Source organism: Macaca fascicularis, chromosome 1 (assembly GCF_037993035.2).
Source record: "Macaca fascicularis isolate 582-1 chromosome 1, T2T-MFA8v1.1".
Classification (NCBI taxonomy): Eukaryota; Metazoa; Chordata; class Mammalia; order Primates; family Cercopithecidae; genus Macaca; species Macaca fascicularis.
This window is the reverse complement of record NC_088375.1, coordinates 29,677,044-29,701,452: the sequence shown is the minus strand read 5'-3', so window position 1 is coordinate 29,701,452 and position 24,409 is coordinate 29,677,044. Positions and strand designations below refer to the sequence as shown.

The 24,409-nt window shown below is 38.3% G+C and overlaps 1 protein-coding gene across 23 annotated transcripts in view; it reads right to left on the bottom strand.

Moving 5' to 3' along the window:
- Nucleotides 1-24,409, bottom strand: part of DNM3 (dynamin 3) — a 562,992-nt gene that overhangs the window by 316,799 nt on the left and 221,784 nt on the right. For 12 of the 23 annotated variants that reach the window (XR_012422754.1, XR_012422755.1, XM_074012175.1 and 9 more), the window contains 2 exons: nucleotides 12,809-12,879; nucleotides 1,561-1,612 (listed from right to left, as the gene is read on the bottom strand). Coding sequence is in view for 18 of the 23 variants with exons in the window: in XM_074012175.1 (XP_073868276.1) it covers nucleotides 1,561-1,612; nucleotides 12,809-12,879 (123 nt within the window). In the remaining 5 variants the exon portion in view is untranslated. Of the gene's footprint in view, nucleotides 1-711; nucleotides 742-1,560; nucleotides 1,613-12,808; nucleotides 12,880-24,409 lie in introns of all 23 variants that reach the window. The other 11 variants (XR_012422750.1, XR_012422743.1, XR_012422752.1 and 8 more) reach the window with 1 other exon arrangement.

The following is a 24,409-nucleotide window of genomic DNA, read 5'->3' as shown; positions in this document are numbered from 1 at the left end:
GTGCTCCAATCTCATTCTCAAACTGTGCAGAGTTGGAAGAATAAACTTGCTTTATTCATGGTAGAAATTAGAGTTTAATTTTTTTTTTCTAAATGCCTATGACAATGTCTTTACACTTCCATAAAAGAAGACACAGTATCTGGTTTTCAAAGATTTAACTCTATAGCCATATAAAATGTCCATCAACATAACTTTGTTTTTCTGTTTTTTAAAAATAAATGCAAGTAATTGGAATTGGGTAGGCTTATCAACAAACACAGAAAAATCAGATATTCAATATTTACCCACCTTTTAGAAGTATCATCTACATTTATTCGAAATATTATCATACAAGGGGAAGAGAAAGGCTTACACCTCATAACAACATAGCATAAAAGGACAGAGATGAAGATCATTAATGATTTTAATTATTTTAAGGCCCATTAAAATTAGAGAAATATCAAAGCACCCACAGTGTTAAGGGTTTATTATTATAGCATTTTAGAGTTTACTAGTTCATACCTTTCAATCACAGCAAGTTATTAGCAGTGAAGGGATGAACCCCCTTAAGAGGATTTTTATTTCAATGATAGGGTGTTATGGACAAGACAACCTAAGTTTTAAAAAAAATTAGTAGCAAGCGCTAGTTGAGTTAATCAGTTAAAGACAAACTGTGCCCTTGGGAAGCTAAATGAAAAAGCAACAGTAAAGCTTACAGAACTTAGCTCGTACAATTTGCCTTGAAGGCGGAAGATTGGTTCCCTGAAATAGCAAAGAATTATATGCTTTAGTTCAGAAAAAAAGTTTTTAAAATAAAGTCTGTTATTACCTCTTCTCCTTTCAAAACAATGGGAAAAAAATCTAGAGCAGAGGTTTCAATTTGTTCAATAATTGTACCTCTGAACGTTTTTTAAAAACTATAACACCATCATTGTTTTGACTTGAAAAGAAATAACAATGCAAATACTCATTATCACATAAAACATAAAAGACACAGCAAACTGTCGAGTTAATACAATCTCTGCAAAGCGCTATTAGTCTGAGACAGCTGGTCAGCCCAAAACACAAAAACTCAAAAGATCACATCTTCTTAGGAATTAACATCTTCATTAACCAACAAGAATTTAGTGTGGCAGAGATTAAATCCAACAACTGCCTTCTTCATGAGCTGTCCCTTCACTGATACCAAGCTGTGCAAATGTGTGAACTAGTTAGCAATCCCAGAAAGCTCATGCAACTACTCACCATATTTTAACCTTCAACTGACTCACAAACTCCATGTTAAATTAAACTTAGGGGTAATGTAAGCAAGCAAAATAGGACACGAGGAGTCAAATTTGAAATGCAGAGCAAGTAGCAGAAAAGTTATTTAAAATAAATCAATGTGGTTAACTGCATAAAATAGCCAAAAAATGCAATTCGCTCCAAAAATTTTTTAAAGCAAAAACAAATCAAAATGAAAAGCTGCATTTCAAGCAAAATTGGCACGTGATTAATTTGCATTAAAAAAATAGTCAATCAAGCGATTTAGTTCAAATTCTTTGGGACATGCATAGACTGATGCTCTTATGCAATTCCTACCTGATTTCCAATTGTGGTTTTCTTGTGAACCTGACTGCTCCTCTGCTGAGCACTGAGAAAAGCAAAGGAAAGCAGCACTGAAGAGACACATACAATTTTTTTCCTGAACAAGTAACAAATACTAAAATATATACAGGCTTTAAAAAAAAAAATCAGTGGAGGCAGACGTAATACTGAAATTCCAGGTCATTTTAATTCTAGAAGCAAAACCAACTCAATGGGACTCCTAATAGCACATAACTCCTAGTAGCACATAAACCAAAAATATAATAACATCATTGAAAGACAAGCTGCATTGCAGCATTAATAACATATGAGTTGACATATTTGCAATGTCCCACAGGTAGAGAGAAGAGTTGTAATGGAAATTAAGTTAATGCTTATTGAGTATATACCATGTTCTAAGTGCCTTATAGATATTAATCATTTTTATTCTCACAGCAACCCCATGAAGTAGTTACAATTATTCTTCTTGTTTTATAGATGAGGAGAGAAGCTAAGTGACTTTCCCAAAGTCACTCAGCTAATAAGCAGTAGTACCTAAGTAGTATGGCTCCACATCACAAACTCTTTGTGATATTATCCAGTCTCACTGCTTTGAATTCCAAGATATTCTGACAACTCCTTTAATGCATCTCTGGTTTGAATCTGCCATGTAGATCCAAACATGTATGAGTCCCAACTCTGGACTTATGCATGTTTTTAACAACTTAACATCGTCACTTGGGTATTTAATGGGCATATCATTCTTAATATTTCAAAACTGAACTCCTGAAATCCCCTTAAAATCTGCTTCACCCGCAGTCTTCCTTCCTCCTCTTAACTAGTGGCAATTCTATACCATATGTCCAAGAGCTTAGGCCAAAATCTTTGTTTCCTCTTTCTCTCACAACCCATATCCAGTCATCAGAAAATGCTGTCAACTACTTTCTTACAATACATTTAACATTTAGCCATCTTTTCATCACTTCCATTGGTCCCTCCTTGGTCCAAGACACTGCCATCCCTCATCTAGATTACTGTAATCATTTATTCTCTGGTCTCTGCTGCCACACTTGTCTCCCTGAAGTCTATTCTTAACAGACACCAGAGTGATACTTGTAGAAGGACTGTGTCACTCTTCTGCTCGAAACCCTGTACTGCATCAACACCATTCCACAAATGGTAAAAGCCAAAGTCCATACAAGGGTCTACAAGGCCCTACTCAAGCAATCCCCACCACTGGCTCTTTGACTCACCTCCTCCTACTCTTCTCCTCATTCCCTGAAGAGTTCCAGCCACACTGGCACTGGCTCTTTTTCAAACCCATCCACTGCACTCCCATTTAGAGCCTTCAGGAAAGCTAGCTCCCTAGGATTTGCTTCCCCCTTTCATCTGCATGGTTCCCAACATCTCCTTCAAGTCTTCATTCAAATCCATCTTTTCAGTAAGGACTACTCTGACCACCCTATTTATAACCCCATCCCTCCCTTCCTCCAAGACTGTCATCCCCTTTACCCTGTTTGATTTTTCTGTCTGGCATTTCTCACTTTCCAACACACTACACGGTGTATTTATTTATTTATTTATTTATTTATTTATTTTGAGATGGGGTCTCGCTCTGTCGCCCAGGCTGGAGTGCAGTGGCACGATCTTGGCTCACTGCAAGCTCCGCCTCCCAGGTTCACGCCATTCTCCTGCCTCAGCCTCCCGAGTAGCTGAGACTACAGGGGTCTGCCACCATGCCCGGCTAATTTTTTTGCATTTTTAGTGGAGACGGGGTTTCACTGAGTTAGCCGGGATGGTCTCAGTACACTACACGGTGTATTTATTTTTTGTGTTTCTCTGCCCCTTTCCATTAGATTGTAAGCTCCTCATGAGCAGGGGTTTGTGTCTGTTTTGTTCACTGCTATACCCCCAGGGCCTAGAAAGGACATGGGACCACATGCTTGGTTTCATGAAATATCTCTTGGATGAAAAGCCCAATGAGGTTGATGCCATTATAACCCTCATTTTAGACATAAGCACAGAGGGTTAAAAGCCAGACAGGACTCTACCACTTAACAACAGGGCCCACACATTTCATCACTAGGTTACTCTATCCCTCAAAAGGACAAAGGCTTTCTTTTGGTGGATCCATGAATAAACACCTATCAATATAAGAAACACAACTCATTTTGGTTATTCTGGGAAGGTCAGCAATACTCAGTATTCTTACAGGTTGTTTAATAATTTGTGGAAGCTGTTTTGGAGATCAATGAAATAGTGTAAAATAGAGAAAAGGGAGACCAAAGCCCTCAGTCAACTGTTTAAAGCAATGGGATGTTGTGCTGTAGTAGAAATCAACACCACACTTGGAACAGCTGATGCAAATAAGTTTTTAATAAACTCCTCTGATACATTTAAGCTGCTTTCCTTCACTCCAACTCATGAAAAAACACTGCTTTCAACTGAAGGTGGGCAGGGGGTGGGTGGTGAAAGTCCACACTGTATTTGGTTGCTAAAAATATTTTGTGTATGTATTTTTTTCCAATTTTAAATTTGCTAATTTCCACTTTTTCCTTCCTTGTTTTTTTTTTTTTTCTAGCTTTCTGTTAAATGGTTAATCCTCTTAATTACCATGAAATTATTTCCTCTTTAACCATTTATCTGAACAATCTAAATTTACATTATTCAGGTCTTGTAGGTCAGGCTGTGAAAGAGGTGACCAGGATCCAGTGTGCCCACACCGCCCTCTGGCCGCCCTCATGCCCTGGCACACAGAGTGTCTTGAGTAGCACTCTCCTAAGTGCTTCGGATCTCCTCCTTACTTTCTTTTTCCACATTAAATGTCACTTTTCCAGCACCCTCCAGGATTCCTGCTCTTCCAGGAATGCATGGGAAAACTACTACTATAATGAGATCATGACACCTTCATAGGTTATGTTTATCTCTTCCAAGCACCATAATTGTGTTTAAGGAGTAATGTTTTCACTAAAGCACTCACTAGTGGTGAAAACTTCCAAACTGTGATAGACCCACAGGTGCTTACTTTGAACAAATTATTGGGGACCCTAAAATTATGTATCAGTCACCTTCAAATCACTTAAGGGAAAAGAAGTTGAACATAAAGCAAAAGCCACAAAGATCGTTAATGACTCCTTTGCTACCTTAGGTGAAAAGTCTGATCAAAATGGACTTCAGTCACTTGGCCATAAAATGTGTATATATGTGTTACAAGGGAGACAGACAGAAACGGAGACAGAGAGAAGGGCTAGGGGACTAAACAAGCTGTTTCTTAAGTTCCTTTTAGGTCCAATATTCCTTGAGATGCAAAATTACTCTCAGAAGCTTATAAGCTACACTAGACAAAGACAATGTCCATTGACAGTTTCCATCTGTGAAATAATGCATATTTAGGATCTACCACTTGTAAGAATATGCCAAAGGAAAAGTAGATTTACTTTGTAAGCCAATCTCAAATATTAGAGTTAGAAAAAACATGAAGTTGCCTCTATTTTCCACCTAAAGAATATTCTTTTTGCAGCAATTGGCCCCATAAACTTAAACATTCTGTTGTTAATGATGTATTTAGCTACTTGAAGTTACTTCAAAAGCAATGAAATAAAAAAAAATAAGCTGCCTGCTTAGAATACATTCTTTATCATAATTCTTCTGTTTATTAATTGAACTGAGAGTATTTTAAAACATTTATTTAAAAATATGTTCCTGAAAAAACCTGTAAGGACTTGCAAATTAACTTGAGCCCTTGGACATGTTCTTGGATATAGTAACTTGACCAATTAACTCTGAAATATTATAAAACATACCTATGTATAGTGTTTTAGTTTAACATAAATCAAAAACTGTAGGGCACGAACTCTGTAGCAGATAAAAATATAAATAAGGTATGGTTCTTATAATCAAAAGCCTACAATTTGTCTGGTACAAGTAATGATATGCATACACAGAACAAGAATAACAAATAAAAAATAAAATCTATATTAATAAATATATGAGGATGTAATAGAAAGCAAAAAAGTGCTTCTGTTTTAAATGTGGGATATAATTACCCATATCTTCTTATATGTGTGTGTGTGCACGCACATTTGTTGTTGATCATATAAATTCCTACTGCACACAAGTCACTGTGGAAAGCCTTGCCAGAACACTAAAACATAGAACCAAATTTGTGTGTGCTGAGACATAATGATTCTAAAAGTATATAACAAGAAGTTTAAACTTTTATAAAAATAAAAGTACATTAGAAGACAATCAGAGAACCCCTAATGTTATCTCTTGGCTCAAAACTTTTTTGCACAGTCTCTTCTATCCTTGTCTATGATGTGTGACCATGTAACAAATAAATCCTATACCAAAGTAATTTCTCTGAATGGTAAGGGACAAGAAATATAATTTCAGATGATATGATCTGAAATGTTTGCAGCAAACTTGAAAAGAAGATAAACTTTAATAAAGGAAGACAAATGACTACGTTCCAAGAGAAGAGACTGGTGTTAGCAAAGCCAGGAGGTAGAAAGATGAGGCATATAAGGAAGTTGTGGAGAGTAAAACTATTATGGTAGAATTATCCAATCATAGACTGGGGTTTGTAAGTGATCTTAAAAGCCATCTAGTACAATAATTGTATGTTGGGGCCAATTATGGAGAATTTGGCTGTTACTCTGAAGGCAGAAGAAAACATTCAATGTTTCTGTGCCAGCAAATGACAAGATCGGGGCGATGTTTTAGTACAAATTAGTTCCCTGAAGTGCATAATATTGACTCAAGCAGAGAAGATAGGAAGCAGCCAGCCCAGACCCCTCTCTCTGACTATTGGAGTCTGTCCAGTCTTAAAAGTCCAATCAACTTTCATGTCTGAATTATGCCTTTTTAGAAACCTCCAGTTATCTCTCCTTTTGATGCACTCTCAAAGCCTTGGTCTGTGCCTGTATTTTATAAACAAGATTGTGTTATAGTTGGGTCTCCAACAATTCCTGCTCCTTGAGAGCCAAGAGCATTAATCTTGGTATTTCTACCTCTCTCACCACTAACATTACCTAGCAGAGGGTTTATGGTAGTATCTTAAGAAATATTTATGGAATTCTCTTTTGACGCCAGGGTTATTTACAACCAGACTATCAATGTTCATCTGTACTAGGAAACCTAAATAATTTGAAGAAGCATATCATAGGCATGTGTTAAAGCAAAAGTATGGTACAGTTAGGGATCCCAAAGTGGCCAGACTGGCTGCAGCATGGAGTTAGGGAGTAGAGTATAAAGGAATAGTGACAATAGAACAGGCTTAAGAGGTAAGCAGGATACAGATTATAGAGAGCCTTGGAAATTACATTACTAAGTTTAGACTTTATTCTGAAAGTAACAGAGAATCTCAGAAGGAATGAGAAAGAGCATGACAGGGGACAGAGAGAATGTTGTAGTAATCCAGGTAAGAGAGGACTAACTTTAGTAGCAGCAATGATGATAGAAAGAAATAGATGAATTTTAAAAATATTATGGAGATAGAATCACATGAACTTGGTAAAGATGGATGGAGACAAAGATATGAGGGGAACAAGGAGCAAAGAATAGGACTGGGAGGTGCCATCCACAGAAAGTGGGAACAACATAGAAGTTATAAACTATAAGAGCAGATGAGGAGTTTAGTTTGGGACTAGAAGGTTGAGGCTTCTCTAGGATATATAAGTAGAGATGTCCAGTAGACATCTGAATATGGTACATAGTACAGTGAAAAGTCGTGAAATGAAGATCTAGATTTGGAGTCATCAGATAAAGTTGGCAACTAAAACCATTGGAGTGGGTAAGATCCATTAGGAAAGATGCAGTGAGTGAGAAAAGAAGGGGGTCTAGGGTGGAAATTGATTAAAGAACAGTTCTTAAGCCATGATCAGAAGATGAAGAGCTCCTAAAGACTGAGAAGTGGCTAGAGTGAAAAGAGGAAAACCAGGAGAGAGTGGGAGGTTATTGAAGCAAAGGAACAGATCTCTTCAACAAGGAGTGATTAACTGTGGTGTCAAATGAAAGGCTCAGAATTGTCCATTGGATTAACTGTTTTATCCCGGACAAAAACAGTCTCAGTGGAGAGGTGCGGTAGAAACTAGATTGCAGTGGACCGAAAAGTGAAAGGAAGATGAAAAAGAAGAATGGAGCACAGACTAAGGCCACTCAAAGAGGAAATGGAGAGTCCCTTTGAGATGTAGATCCCATGGCAAATGTCAGAGTATACCTCTACCTCTACCTCTACCCGCATTTCAACTGCTCAACAGCCACATACAGGTAGTAGCTTCTGTATTAAACAGCACAGATTATACAATAGTTCCATCATCTCAGAAACTTCTATTGTGCAACAGTGCTACAGAGTAAAAAAGTTCTTTTAGACTTGTTTAGCAGCAATTAAGAGGCCTCCTTGCTTTTTCTCTTAGTCACCACTAAGCTGTCAACAAAGTAGGACCCACAGTGAAGTTCCCAGAGCCAGCAGCCAGTCACTATACTGTAGGGCTTTACCGTCCAATGCAGTAGCTGGTGGCCAGATTAAAACTTTAATTAGAATGAATTATATTAAAAATTTATTTCCTTCATGGCACTACCCACATTTCAACTGCTCAATAGCTACATACAGCTAGTGGCTTCTGTATTGAACAGCACAGATTATACAACAGTTCCATCATCTCAGAAAGTTCTATTGTGCAATGATGCTATAGAGTAAAGCTCTTTTAGACTATTCTTTTATATTATGCAAGAAAGATTATGAACACTTCACAAGAGTCCCTAGAGTGTAACTTATCACAGGTTACACTGTGATAGTCCAGGTTCCATCCAATCAGACTGAAGCCAAAGGGAGAAGAAACAATGTTGTTTCTGGAAGTTTCTAAAAAGGCATAATTCAGACATGATCCTCCTCCAGGATCTTTAGTGAAGTCTCAGGCTAATTATTATGCAAGAAAATCTTACAGAACTTGGGAGCCTGTAAAAGAAGAATCACTTACCTCCTAACATTCATGTTAAGGATGAAGATGAAGTTTAAAATAACATATCTGAGGATGAAAGAGAAAACTGGAAGTCCACTTATTTTTAAAATGGTGCTTGGAACATTGGAATTTATAACTTATTTGAACAGGAGATATGAATGATGTCCTTTCAAGTTGCTCAATCCTGTATTTCTACTTGACAACAATTTCAGTAAGCAAGCAAGCATTTAATTCCTAAATTTGCATACAAGTCAAAAAAAGGATCTTTTTATATTCCAATACCTAAGTTTTGATTCCACAAGAGTGAGAACATTCTCATGTAAGATTAGGAACTAGAAATAGTATTATAATAGAATATAATTATGCATTAGGGAAAAATAAACTAAGAATGTAAAGGAAAAGACTAAGATTGCCCTGGAATTTAGTGGCAAGGTTCAAATGCACTGCCTTTAGTAAAACGGCAACAGAGGAATTCCAGAGGATCAGGAAAAAGATATAACGAATCTCACAACCCATAGAATTTTCATGGTGCTCAAATAACAAGAACAGAAATCTGCACACTGTATCATTTCAACTGTGAGAAAACAGGTGTTGAGACCTACTGAGCAGATTGAAAAACAAACAGACCTTGGTCTGCTGCTTGCGGTGTATAGAGATATTACTCTAACGGCACATATCTATAGTCCCTCTTTCTCTTTAACCATTGGACTGCATAAACCTAGTAACTCAGAAAGCAAATTGTGTCATGGAACAAATGAAGAAGAGCAGAGGAGTTTGAAATTTCACTTCCCAAAGCATTCCACTAACAAGCTTGCCTTTTTGTTCAAATGAGGATTACTGAGGACGAGGGGAAGTGAATGAAGGAATAATCGGGCCAGTTCTTATTTTCTTAAATAGCAAAAACTAGCTATATAATGTAAAAATATATGTAACTTAGGGTTTTTTTTTTAAAGAAGAGAATGACAAATTAAAACCCTTACGTCAGAAGAAAAATTGACGTTTTATTCTGAAATGCTTAACTTTCAGACTCAGAAACTATATTATAGTTGAAAGAGCATTTAGAAGCCAGGAAATTCCAAGGCAAGCCTAGAGCAGTGCTTATTTGGACACATTACACATGGTACATATTTTACAGGCCATGTCTAAAAAATAACTAGAAGATGGAAAAAAAAAAGTGTCACATATTAAACGTGGCAACATAAATTCTATAACAGAAAGAATTTTGAGATGTCCTGAATGCTACTCTGAAACTAAATATTTTATTAATCCAATTTTAGCAATCCATTTTCATTTTTTAAAAAATTAGAACAAAAAGTCATCCCAGTTGAAAAAAATTACATGTGTAAAGTACTATGTACATCACCATCCTATAAATCTGGGAGGCAGTTCCTTCTTTCTTGGCAACTCTCTAAAAATCTCATGAAACAAATGCTTGTTTTCTTCAACCCCAGACCTTAATTTTCTGTCTTTGGAACTTAAAAATACTTACATAATTGTCTTCAAATATGGCTTGACTTTTCTTCCTTGATGGAAACAGCATTCTTGCCAACTTTAAAATTTATAGCTACAGCCATATTTTCTTAATTTTTAAAAGCACAAAAAATACCACAACTCCTCAAAGTGATTTTGAAATGAACATTTCTTCATCTTCATAATCACCCCATGTCACCCCATGTCAATTCCAAGTCGACATACAAATGGAAAAGACATTTATCTCTGAGTCTCAGAGCAAAATATCACATTTAGAGATAATGATATTAGCAACTAAAAAACATTCCAGTGACAATCATACTTAAGTCACTATAACTTAATCACAAAGTAAAATGGTACATCTAGTAATCAAATGTGAGTGTATATGTGTGTGTGTGCATGCGTGCATGTGTGTTGAGAGACAGTGAGAGACAGGGAGGATCTCTCACTTTTATAGACTACACCACAGTTTTTTTTTTTAAAGGATTTCCACATAACTTCATTAATTTGATCTTCTGACAATCCTGAAAGGTATACAAGACAAGGATTATTATTCCATTTGATACATCAGTAAACAGATAGAGAAAGGCTAAGTGCCTTGCCAAAACCCAAAGCTCATCAGTGGCATATCCTGGAAAAATAACCTGGATTTTGACTCCCAGATCCGTTCTTTAAAGAAGGTTTAAGTGTGCAATTTAAATTAGATGACAAATGTGTAGAGTTGCTGGATTTCTAAAGCAGTTTTAACTATGCTTCTTTTTTCTCCTCAATATCATAAAGATTCATAGTCTATCTTACTGCTGGAAAAGTAGGACCAGACACCTGGATTACAGAGAGTCTACATCAAAAGATTGTGTCTGGAAGTCTTAAATTTGAAAAATCGCATGCCCTTGAAAACCTATAAATCAATATAATCAATATAAAACTGTAGTTCAACAGCTTCTAAGACAGCAAATATGGAAATTTATTAGAAAAGAAACTCTAGCTCATTTATCATAGAAAAAAAGTTTCAAGAAGATTATAAAGGTGAAATTTAAATTGAAGCATGGGTTATATAATATGTTTAAACTTGAACTTTTCTAAATGGATTATGCCTTTTTCTACATTTTCCCCCTCTAATTGTGGTACCACAACAAGGCAGCATCCTTTTCACTCTTAAGTTATTGTGTCAATTTTACGTCGGTATCTGCTACATTTTTGTAAGAACCTAACTGGCATTTGTAATCCATGAAAATCAACATTAAAGGCAGAATTCCTGTTATTTTAAATGTCTCAAGGATTTGTTTGTCTTTTAAACTCCTCAGAGAAGCAGTGAGGAAAATAAAGAATGTGTCAGTTTAAATTTTTACATGTGTGTCTCTATGTTTTTCAATTACTAGGCAAGCTCCTAAAAGGCAAAAAGTTCTTTTCTTTTTCTACATTCCGCCCCCCACCCACCATAGAAACTAGAGTAGAGCTTGGTACAGGCTCCCTAGAGTTCATTGACTGTGGAGGAAACCTGGAAAAAATTCTCAGATCCCCTTTCCAGACCGAGGGATAAGGATGCACGTTACAGTCTAGGTGAATCTGCAGAAGGAAGTGAACAGAGCACATGGTGAGAGTCATGGGCCTAAAAGAGAGGGGGGCAAGTCTGTGCAAAATTCTGGTGCAGCAAATACCTATCAAGAAGGGGTGTGGGCAGGGTGGCTGCAAAGACAACTAGACTAGGGCACATATTTATGGTTGGGTTCTAACAATATTACACATATGCCACAGACAGAAAATGGTGGAATAAATCTTATCTACCATTCACTAGTAATAGCCATTGGATGCAAAATATATTTACACAATTGGCTAGGACATCACAACCACAGCCAAGTTTAGGATGAGATAATTTTCTGTTGGATAATTGGGCCTGTTCTCCCTAAAATATGCCTATAAATTCCTCAGGCCACTGTTTTGTTTAGGTCACAGGGTCTGCATATCCATTTCTTCTAAGTCAGAATGTAATAAAACAAATTAATTTGACATTCTGCCATTTTTTTTATTTGTCTCTGTTCTTGAATACTCAGTTTAAGTAAAAGTACATAGGCTCTTTTGTTTTACATTTTACATAAAATAAGCTATATTTTATACACAAAGTTGGAACCACTTAAATGCAAAAATATATTTTAGAGGTAGTATCAAGATTATTTAAATCAAATGAAAACGAGTTTCACTAATGGGCAGGAAAAGATAGTGCATTCAATGTCTTAAAAATGTCACACAGTGAATAGCCAGTCCTGAGTAACTAACCATAATGTTTGCATGATAATGTATTTGAAAAATGGCAATATTTGTATACACACTTTATAGAAAATAAAATGTTCATCCCGACAGATTACATCTAATTTCACAAAGGAAAGTTAAAAAAAAAAAAAAAAAAAAAACAGGCCTCTAGATTCTGACTTAGAAAAGTTGAAATAGCTTGCATCCTGTAAATTACACGTGCTATTTCAAATTGATGTGAAAAACTGTTCCCCTCAAAATTTTAAACATGCATTAATTACTGTTTTTCTATAGGAGGTCAAGTACAAACTGCAGAACATCATCCAAAAATGATGAGATGATAAGTATGTAAGACATACATGACTTCATATGCTGCATAATAGAGCCAACTACTTTACTGAGAGAATACTAAATATCCCTGCCCTATGACCATGGAGCTCAGACTTCCTAAGTAGGTAAACTGAGAGTTAATCTTGGCACAGATTGTATTCTCAAAGGTGGTGAAACTGTAGTAAAAATTCACAATGTGTGTTTGAGACAAACCAACAGGAGGAATGCATGTGACAATCAAGTGTTTCACGTACTTTGCGAAGCCAATGAAGTCTTCATGGTTGGTGTTGATGTAAGAGACTTGAATGTCAATCAATAGCAATACCTATAAGTCAAAGAGAAACACTTCAGTGAAAGCCCATCTAAAAATTATCAAAAATTAAATTCAGTAATTGCCCACCAAATAATTACCTTCATATAATTTTTTTAAGGATACTTCAATTAGAATGAAATGAACCTTAACTTTTCTTTATTAGACTCATAATTTTACACTCTAAATTCATAAGTTAAAAATCTACTCTAGAAAAGTAAATCTGAGTAGCACATAAAGAGAGTAGCATTATAACTTATAGGCATACACTATTTGCTACCTTAGTACAGAATCTAGAATTATTTGATTTCTCTAAAATGTAGGCATAGTGTTCAAAGGAAGGACAAGCACAAATAAGATGTGTGGCAGGAGGGCCCATGAGGGGTGCTCCGAGCTTACTCTTCCTGTAGACATCATATATTAGCTACAAATTTGTAATTCACCTCTTGTTTTCTCTCTCCTTTTCTATCTTTAGCAGCTTAAAGAACCATCTCAAGACGCTTTACACATTTCAGGAGAAGTATTTGATCAGCTAACTCAAAAAGTCAATATACAAATAAATCATTGAATCCAAACATCAATCAGAAGCTGGGCATAGTGGTGTGTGCCTATAGTCCCAGCTACTCTGGAGGTTGAGGTGAGAGAATCACTTGAGCCCGGGAGTTCAAAGCTGCAGTGAGTCATCATCAGGCCTGTGAACAGCCACTGCATTTCAGTCTGGACAACATAGCAAGACCCCATCTCATAACAATAATAATAATAATAATAATAATAGTAGTTGGTGGTTGGTAAGATGGCTGAATAGGAACAGCTCCAGTATGCAGCTCCCAGTGAGATCAACAGAAAAGCAGGTGATTTCTGTATTTCCAACTGAGGTACATGGCTCATCTCATTGGGACTGGTTAGACAGTGGGTATAGCCCATGGAGGATGAGCTGAAGCAGGGTGGGGCACTGCCTCACCCAGGAAACTTATGGGGTCAGCGAACTCCCTCCCCTAGCCAAGGGAAGCCATGACTCACTGTGCCTGCCATGAGGAACAGTACATTCTGGCCCAGATACTACACTTTTCCCATGGTCTTCTCAATCTGCAGACCAGGAGATTCCCTTGGGTACCTACATCACCAGGGCCTAGGGTTTTCAAGCACAAAACTGGGCAGCCATTTTGGTAGACACTGAGCTAGATGCAGAAGTTTTTTTTCCATACCCCAGTGGCACCTGGAATGCCAGCAAGATAGAACCGTTCACTCCCCTGGAAAGGGGCTGAAGTCAAGGAGCTAAGTGGCCTAGGTCAGCGGATCCCACCCCCAAGAAGCCCAGCAAGCTAAGATCCACTGGCTTGAAATTCTCGCTGCCATCACAGCAGTCTGAAGTCGACCTGGGACGCTACAGCTTGGTGGGGGGAGGGACATCCGCCATTACTGAGGCTTGAGTAGGCGGTTTTCCCATCACAGTGTAATCAAACCTGCTGGGAAGTTTGAACTGTGCAGAGCCAACCACAGCTCAACAAAGCTGCTGCAGTCAGACTGCCTCTCTAGATTCCTCCTCTCTGGGCAGGGCATCTCTGAAAGAAAGGCAGCAGCCCCAGCCAGGGGCTTATAGATAAAACCCCCATCTTCCTGGGACAGAGCACCTGGGGGAAGGGGTGGCTGTGGGTGCAGCTTCAGCAGACTTAAATGTTCCTGCATGCCAGCCCTGAAGAGAACGTCAGATCTCCCAGCACAGCGCCCAAGCTCTGCTAAAGGACAGACTGCCTCCTCAAGTGGGTCCCTGACTTCTGTGCCTCCTGACTGGCAGACACCTCCCAGCAGGGATCAACAGACACCTCATACAGGAGACCTCCAGCTGGCATCTGGTGGGAGCCCCTCTGGGACGAAGCTTCCAGAGGAAGGAACAGGCAGCAAGTTTTGCTGTTCTGCAGCCTCTGCTGGTGATACCCAGGCAAACAGGGTCTGGAGTGGACCTCCAGCAAACTCCAGCAGACCTGCAGCAGAGGGGCCTGCCTGTTAGAAGGAAAACTAACAAACAGAAAGGAATAGCATTAACATCAAAAAAAGGGTGTCCACACAGAAACCCCATCTGAAGGTTACCAACATCAAAGACCAAAGGTAGATAAATCCACAAAGATGAGGAAAAATCAGTGCAAAAAGACTGAAAATTCCAAAAACCAGAATGCCTCTTATCTTCTGAAGGATCACAACTCCTCTCCAGCAAGGAAACAACACTGGATAAATAATGAGTATGATGAATTGACAGAAGTAGGCTTCACAAGGTGGGTAATGACAAACTCCTCTGAGTTAAAGGAGCATGTTCTAACCCAGTGCAAGGAAGCTAACAATCTTGAAAAAATATTAGAGAAATTGCTAACTAGAATAACCAGTTTAGAGAAAAACATAAATGACCTGATGGAGCTGAGAAACAGCACGAGAACTTCGTGAAGCATACACAAGTATCGATAGACAAATCAACTAAGTGGAAAAAGGATATCAGAGATTGAAGATCAACTTAATGAAATAAAGTGTGAAAACAAAATTACAGAAAAAGGAATGAAAAGGAAAGAACAAAGCCTCCAAGAAATATGGGACTATGTGAAAAGACCAAACCTACGTTTGATTGGTGTACCTGAAAGTGACAGGGAGAATGGAACCAAGTTGGAAAACACTCTACAGGATATTATCCAGGAGAACTACTCCAACTTAGCAAGACAGGCCACATTCAAATTCAGGAAATACAGAGAACACCACAAAGGTACTCCTCAAGAAGAGCAACCCCAAGACACATAATCATCAGATTCACCAACATTGAAATGAAGGAAAAAATGTTAAGGGCAGCAAGAGAGAAAGGCCAGGTTACCCACAAAGGGAAGCCCATCAGACTAACAGCGGAAATCTCTGCAGGAACTCTACAAGCCAGAAGAGAGGGAGAGCCAATATTCCACATTCTTAAATTTCAGCCCAGAATTTCATATCCAGCCAAACTAAGCTTCATAAGTGAAGGAGAAATAAAATCCTTTACAGACTAGCAAAAGGTAGGAGATTTTGTCACTACCAGGTTTGCCTTACAAGAGCTCCTGAAGGAAGCACTAATTATGGAGAGGAAAAACCAGTACCAGCCACTGCAAAAACATACCAAATGGTGGAAAACATCAACACTATAAACACTATGAAGAAACTGCATCAACTAATGGGCAAAATAACCAGCTAGCATCATAATGACAAGATCAAATTCACACATAACAATATTAACCTTAATTGTAAATGGGCTAAATGCCCCCAATTAAAAGATACAGCCTGGCAAATTGACTAAAGAGTCAAGACCCATCAGTGTGCTGTATTCAGGAAACCCATCTCATGTGCAAAGACACACATAGGCTCAAAATAAAGGGATGAAGGAAGATTTACCAAGCAAATGGAAAGCAAAAAAAAAAAAAAAAAAAAAAAGCAGGGTTGCAATCCTAGTCGCTGATAAAGCCTGCTTTAAACCAACAAAGACCCAGCCCGGAGCGGTGGCTCATGCCTTTAATCCCAGCACTTTGGGAGGTGGAGCGGGGCAAATCACAAGGTTAGGAGATTGAGAACATCCTGGCTAACATGATGAAACCCTATCTCTATTAAAAATACAAAAAATTAGCCAGGTGTGATGGCGGGTGCCTGTAGTCCCAGCTACTCAGGAGGCTGAGGCAGGAGAATGGCATGGACCCAAGAGGAGCTTGCTGTGAGCCGAGATCGCACCACTGCACTCCAGCCTGGGTGACAGAGCAAGACTCCGTCTAAAACAACAACAACAACAACAACAAACCAACAAAGACCCCCAAAAAAAGAAGGGCATTACATAATGGTAAAGGGATCAATGCAACAAAAAGAGCTAACTATCCTAAATATATATGCGCCCAATAGAGGAGCATCCAGATTCATAATGCAAGTTCTTAGATACCTACAAAGAGATTTAGACTTTCACACAATAATACTGGGAGACTCTAGCGCCCCACCGTTGATATTAGACAGATCAACAAGACAGAAGGTTAACACACATATCCAGGACTTAAACTCAGCTCTGTACCAAGCAGACCTAATAGACATCTACAGAACTCTCCATCCCAAATCAACAGAATATACATTCTTCTCAGCACCACATCACACTTATTCCAAAATTGACCACATAAATACACTCCTCAGCAAATGCAAAAGAACAGAAATCATAACAGTCTCTCAGACCACAGTGCAATCAAATTAGAACTCAGGATTAAGAAACTCAAAACCGCACAACTACATGGAAACTGAACAACCTGCTACTGAATGACGACTGGGTAAATAACAAAATTAAGGCAGAAAGGAATAAGTTCTTTGAAACCAATGAGAACGAAGACACAATGTACCAGAATCTCTGGACACAGTTAAACCAGTTCTTATAGGGAAATTTATAGCACTAAATGCTGACAGGAGAAAGCAGGAAAGATCTAAAATCGACACCCTTATATCACAACTAAAAGAACAATAGAAGCAAGAGCAAACAAACGTAAAAGCTAACAGAAGACAAGAAATAACTAAGATCAGATCAGAACTGAAGGAGATAGAGATACAAAAACCCCTTCAAAAAAAATCAGTGAATCCAGGAGCTGTTTTTTTGAAAAGATTAACAAAATAGACAGACTGCTAGTCAGATTAGTAAAGAAGAAAAGAGAAAAATCAAACAGACACAATAGAAAATGATAAAGGGGATATCACCTTTGACAGCAAAGAAATACAAACTACCATCAGAGAATACTATAAACACCTCTACGCAAATAAACTAGAAAATCTAGAAAAGAATGGATAAATTCCTGGATACATACACCCTCCCAAAACTAAACCAGGACGAAGTCAAATCCCTGAATAGAGCAATAACAAGTTCTGAAATTGAGGCAGTAATTAACAGCCTACCAACCAAAAAATGCCGAGAACAAGCCACATTCACAGCTGAATTCTACGATAGGCACAAAGAGGAGCTGGTACCATTCCTTCTGAAACTATTCCAAACAATAGAAAAAAAGAGAATCCGCCCTAACTCATTTTATGATGCCAACATCATCCTGATACCAAAACCTGGCAGAGACACACACAAAAGAGAAAATTTCAGGCCAATATCCCGATGAACATCAATGTAAAAATCCTCAATAAAATACTGGCAAACCGAATCCAGCGGCGCATCAAAAAGCTTATCCACCACGATCAAGTCGGCTTCATCCCTGAGATTCAAGGCTTGTTCAACATATGCAAATCAATAAATGTAATCCATCACATAAAGAGAACCAATGACATAAACCACATGATTATCTCAATAGATGGAAAAAAGCCTTCAATAAAATTCAACATTCCTTCATGCTAAAAACTCTCAATAAACTAGGTATTAATGGAACATATCTCAAAATAATAAGAGTTATTTATGACAGACTCACAGCCAATATCATACTGAATGGGCAAAACCTGGAAGCATTCCCTTTGCAAACTGGCACAAGACAAGGATCCCCTCTCTGCCCATTCCTATTCACCATAGTATTGGAAGTTTTGGCCAGGGCAATCAGGCAAGAGAAAGAAATAAAGCATATTTAAATAAAAAGAGAGGAAGTTAAATTGTCTCTGTTTGCAGATGACATGACTGTATATTTAGAAAACCCCATCATCTCAGCCTGAAATTTCCTTAAGCTGATAAGCAACTTCAGCAAAATCTCAGGATACAATATCAATGTGCAAAAATCACAAGTATTCCTATACACCAATAAGAGACAAACAGAGAGTCAAATCATGAGTGAACTCCCATTCACAATTGCTACAAGGAGAATAAAATACCTAGGAATACAACTTACAAGGGATGTGAAGGATCTCTCCAAAGAGAACTACAAACCATTGCTCAAGAAAATAAAAGAGGACACAAACAATTGGAAAAAACATTCCTTGCTCAGGGATAGGAAGAATCAATATTGAGAAAATGGCAATACTGCCCAGAGTAATTTATAGGTTCAATGCTATCCCCATCAAGCTACCAATGACTTTCTTCATAGATTTAGAAAAAACTAGTTTAAATTTCATATGGAAACAAAAAAGAGTCTGTATAGCCAAGACAATCCTAAGCAAAAAGAAGAAAGCTGGAGGCATCACGCTGCCTGACTTCAAACTATACTACAAGGCTACAGTAACCAAAACAGCATGGTACTGGCACCAAAACAGATATATAGACCAATGGAACAGAACAGAGGCCTCAGAAATAATGCCACACATCTACAACCATCTGATCTTTGACAAATCTGACAAAAACAAGCAACGGGGAAAGGATTCCCTATTTAATAAATGGTGCTGGGAAAACCGGCTAGCCATATGTAGAAAACTGAAACTGGACCCCTTCCTTACACCTTATACAAAAATTAACCCAAGATGGATTAAAAACTTAAACGTAACACCTAAAAGCATAAAAATCCTAGAAGAAAACCTAGGCAATACCATTCAGGACATAGGCATGGGCAAAGACTTCATGACGAAAATACCAAAAGCAATGGCAACAAAAGCCAAAATTGACATAGGATCTAATTAAACTAAAGAGCTTCTGCATAGCAAAAGAAACTATCATCAGAGTGAACAGGCAACCTACAGAATGGGAGAAAATTTTTGCAATCTACCCATCTGACAAAGGGCTAATATCCAGAATCTACAAAGTATGTATACAAGTATACAAGAAAAAGCAAAAAAAAAAAAAAAAAATCAAAAAGTGGGCGAAGGATATGAACAGACACTTCTCAAAAGAAGATATTTATGCAGCCAAAAAACATATGAAAAAAATCTCATCATCACTGGTCTTTAAAGAAATGCAAATCAAAACCACAGTGAGATACCATCTCACACCAGTTAGAATAGAAATCATTAAAAAGTTAGGAAACAACAGATGCTGGAGAGGATGTGGAGAAATAGGAATGCTTTTACACTGTTGGTGGGAGTGTAAATTAGTTCATCCATTGTGGAAGACAGTGTGGCAATTCCTCAATGACTTAGAACCAGAAATACCATTTGACCCATCTATACCATCACTGGGTACATAACCAAAGGATTATACATTATTCTACTATAAAGACACATGCACACATATGTTTATTGCAGCACTGTTCCCAATAGCAAAGACTTGGAACCAACCCAAATGCCCATCAATGATACACTGGATAAAGAAAATGTGGCTCATATACAGCATGGAATACCATGCAGCCATAAAAAAGGATGAGTTCATGTCGTTTGCAGGAACATGGATGAAGCTGGAAACCATCATTTTCAGCAAAATATCACAAGGACACAAAACCAAACACTGCGTGTTCTCACTCATAAGTGCAAGTTGAACAATGAGAACACATGGACACAGGGAAGGGAGCATCACACACCAGGGCCTGTTGGGGGGTGGGGGGCTAGGGGAGGGAGAGCATTAGGAGAAATACCTAATGTACATGACAGGTTGATGGGTGCAGCTAACCACCATGGCACGCGTATACCTATGTAACAAACTTGCACATTCTGCACATGTATCCCAGATCTTAAAGTATAATAAATTTAAATAATAATAATAATGTCAGATCCCTGCTAAAATGTCACTCATCAGAGGGATCTTCCTGCCCATTCTATTTAAACTAGCACGCTGGTTACTCTCTATTGTGTTACCCTGCCTTCTTTTCTTTTGCAGCACTAACACTAGCTAACGTGGCAAGTTTTTACAAATTTCTTATATAGACCTCATCTGTTGTATACACTGCTACGTCCCCAGTGCCTAGAACAGTGCCTGAAACATCATGAGAATTAAATGAAGATTTGTAATGGAGTAAACTGGATACATGTCCCAGGCAACATGAAAATATTCTAAATATAAGATACTTATAATCTCTAAGTCAGAGACTTGGGAGGTCCCTCTCTAGAAAATAGCATTCAATGGGGAGACAAGGAGGCCTCCTAAAGTGCTGGGATTACAGGCATGAGCCACCATGCCCAGCCAAGAACAGTTAACTTTCCAGGGAGTGATTTATTCCCATATATAGATATATAATTAGTATGTGGCCACTTGTTCTTGTTTTGTACTCAGTACCCAGTGCTATGGGCTTGGAGGCTTTGTTTTTGTGGCCAATCTCAACCAGTCATCTGACCAAATCCTGCTGAGAGTCACAAGGGGACCTGCCAAAAAGATTTAAAAGATCACTTCAAATCCCACTACCAAAAATAAAGCCAAGGGATGGGGGTTATTGGGTCAATAACATCATACTTGTATGAAAAAAATTCATATAGTCAGATAGAGTTTTGTTTCACATCTTGAAGAAAACTGAAACATTAGGAAGCGTGATCATTATTGGATTAGTTGTAGTTTTGCCTCTCTTCTCCCAACAATAAAGCCAGATTCTGTTAAATTGTATATTCCAAATCCATTTGGCCAAAAGCTTGTACCAACAAACTGTAATATTTGAACACAAATAAATTGTTGCCACTGTAAGGAGCAAAATATCTTCATAATCCTCAGCATCGCCAAAGGTTGTCCTGAATATCTTTTGGACATTCACACACATTAACTTGGACCGTAGTACAGGGAAAAAAAAAGTGGAAAAAAAAATAAAAGCTATGGCTGTTCTCATTATATTCCTGGAAACTGGGAGTCTGTGTTCACTCTAGGAAAAGAGCCAGGTCGCATGTGGGGAATAAAAAGAAAAATAGTCCATTTTTTCTCCTCGTTTTTTCACTTTCTCAGAGTTTCTCACTGCCTTTTTCACCCACAGTTATTGAATATTTAGTTGAAGCAAAGTAAAGCTGCCCCGGTAGCAGGAGTTGCCCAGAAAGTCCACCGCTTCCACATGCAATGACACGTATGGAAGCACCGAGACTAACGGCTGGCACACTCAGACACTCAAAACACCTTTGTTTAAGAAAAAGCTACAGACAGATTTATGGCTTTCCATATTTTTAATTGTGAAGATTTTTTTCCCACAAAGCTTCCAGAGCAGAAGTTGGTAGTAACTCTACTTTTTAAAGAAAGAAAGAAAACGGCAAGAATGCCCCAGAGCTGTTCAGGCACGGAGGCCTGAGGATATGGGTCACTCTGTCTAACTGGATACTTTAAAAGTACCACATGGCCCCAGGCAGAGCACAGTCTGGAATTCAAATGTGAGATCTATCCAGAATGTCATGTCCACACTACCAAAACCAGGCACGTTTCTGCTATGCCACACAGGTCCATATATTAGAGGTGACCACTACTAGCTGTGACAGGAACTTGATAACTGTTGGACCAGACCATCTGAGATTGTGACTCAGTAGGGAGATGCCTGTCCCATCCCTTATGTCCCACTTGGGGAATAAATTAATCACTGTAACTGAGTTGCAGATTGAAAACAATTTCCCTTAAAATCAGAAAAGGCAATTCTTCCTCGAATCTATCACGTGCCATAGCTCTTTGGGAACAATAACAAAAACAAAAACAACTAAAATTAATTAAGAACTAAGAACTAAGACAGATAGATACATATGTATATTTTTTTATTATACTATAAGTTCTAGGGTACATGTGCACAATGTGCAGGTTTGTTACATATGTACACATATGTATATTAAGACAGGGTCTCGCTCTGTCACCTAGGCTGGAGTGCAGTGGCGCAACCATGGCTCACTGCAGCCTAAATCCCCGGGCTCACGTGATCCTTCCACCTCAGCCTCTGAGTAGCTGTGACTACTGGTAGTGCAGGCCACCATGCCCAGCTAATTGTTTAATTTTTTGTAGAGACAGGGTTTCACCATGTTTCCCAGGCAGGTCTCGAACTCCTGACCTCAAGCAATCTGCCTGCTTGGCCTCCCAAAGTGCTGGGATTACAGGTGTGAGCCACTATGCCTGGTCTTGCATTTTGATTACTTCTTCCATCTTCACAAAATGGCTGTGAGTTAACTACCACTATTGTCTCACTTTAAGATGAGAAAATTGAAGTGTAAAGATGTCAAATAGGCCGGGCGCGGTGGCTCAAGCCTGTAATCCCAGCACTTTGGGAGGCCGAGACGGGCGGATCACGAGGTCAGGAGATCGAGACCATCCTGGCTAACACGGTGAAACCCCGTCTCTACTAAAAAATACAAAAAACTAGCCGGGCGAAGTGGCGGGCGCCTGTAGTCCCAGCTACTTGGGAGGCTGAGGCAGGAAATGGCGTGAACCCGGGAGGCGGAGCTTGCAGTGAGCTGAGATCCGGCCACTGCACTCCAGCCTGGGCGACAGAGCATGACTCCGTCTCAAAAAAAAAAAAAGATGTCAAATAACTTGTCACAAGTTACACAAAATGTTAACAACAGAGCTTGAATTCAAAATCAGGTAGTCTGAGCCCAGAACCCACAATCTTAACAACATTGTGATGTTTGAACATGCCATTTTGCTAAAACAAAAACTCTGAAATATGAAGAAGCTAACAACTGACATAGATATGATTAGAAATATTTAAAATGGTTTAAATAATTATCCTATATTTTCTCCAATATTATTTTGACAGAGGATCCCAAAGAGTTAAGTAGGATTTATTATCATTTGAATATTATAGATGAAAGACACTAAATTAAAACAGTTAGCTTATTTACTTAAGGTCAAGAGTACAGCTGATTCCTAAGATTTTACGGTTTCTCAGCCCAGGAGGGGCCAAGACACCAGACATTAGGGAGAACCTCTGGCCCTGGGGCTCCATATCTGGCTCTAGGTTTGACTTCACTGACTCAGGAGTTAATACTGATTTGTTCATCTCAACTGAAACACAAAGCCTGTTTTCTCCTCTTTTGGCTATTTCAGCTATTCAAGAGTGTGAAAGTTGATAAACAAGTGAAAACTATAAATAGTGATTAACTTTCAAAACACAATGATAAAAAGTAGTGACAATGAATCCACAGTTCAAGCAGAGAAAAGGTGGATACTGGAATCACTCACGAATGTCCCAACCTGCTGGGTCTCCATCCCTCTGTCCCCTTTCTCCTCCACCTGCTTCTCTTCCTGACACACACGCTATGTGTTGTGTGTGTCTCTCCCTGTAGTTTGTTACTCTCTCTTTCATTTTGTCTTCTTCCTTTTCCCTATTTCTCCCTCACCTCCTTCCCACTCATTTGAGAATCACAAAATCCGGTAATACTAACTTACACAGGCTTTCAGAGAGCATATAGACCAATATATTAATGCTGTACATGAGAAAACAACAGTCCAAAGAAGTGATTTACACAAGAACATGATGTTATTTTGTGGAGAGCACATGGCCTAAGTCCAGTGTTCTCTCCACAACATCACACGTGCAGCTGTGTCATGGAATTCAAGGGTATGTAAAACCCTTTGTATTTCCTGTTACAATGTTTTATAAGTAACTAAGAAAAATCCATTTAAACGTAAGAAGATTTTTATTCTTTCCATGTAGTCCTTTATTTTTTAAATGGATTATTCTCACTTGAAAATAATCTTTCCAAATCACAGAGCTAGGATTAGAAAACAATTTCAGGGTCATTCTTACAAACCACAAACATTCATAAAATAGAAATGTTTAAAAGA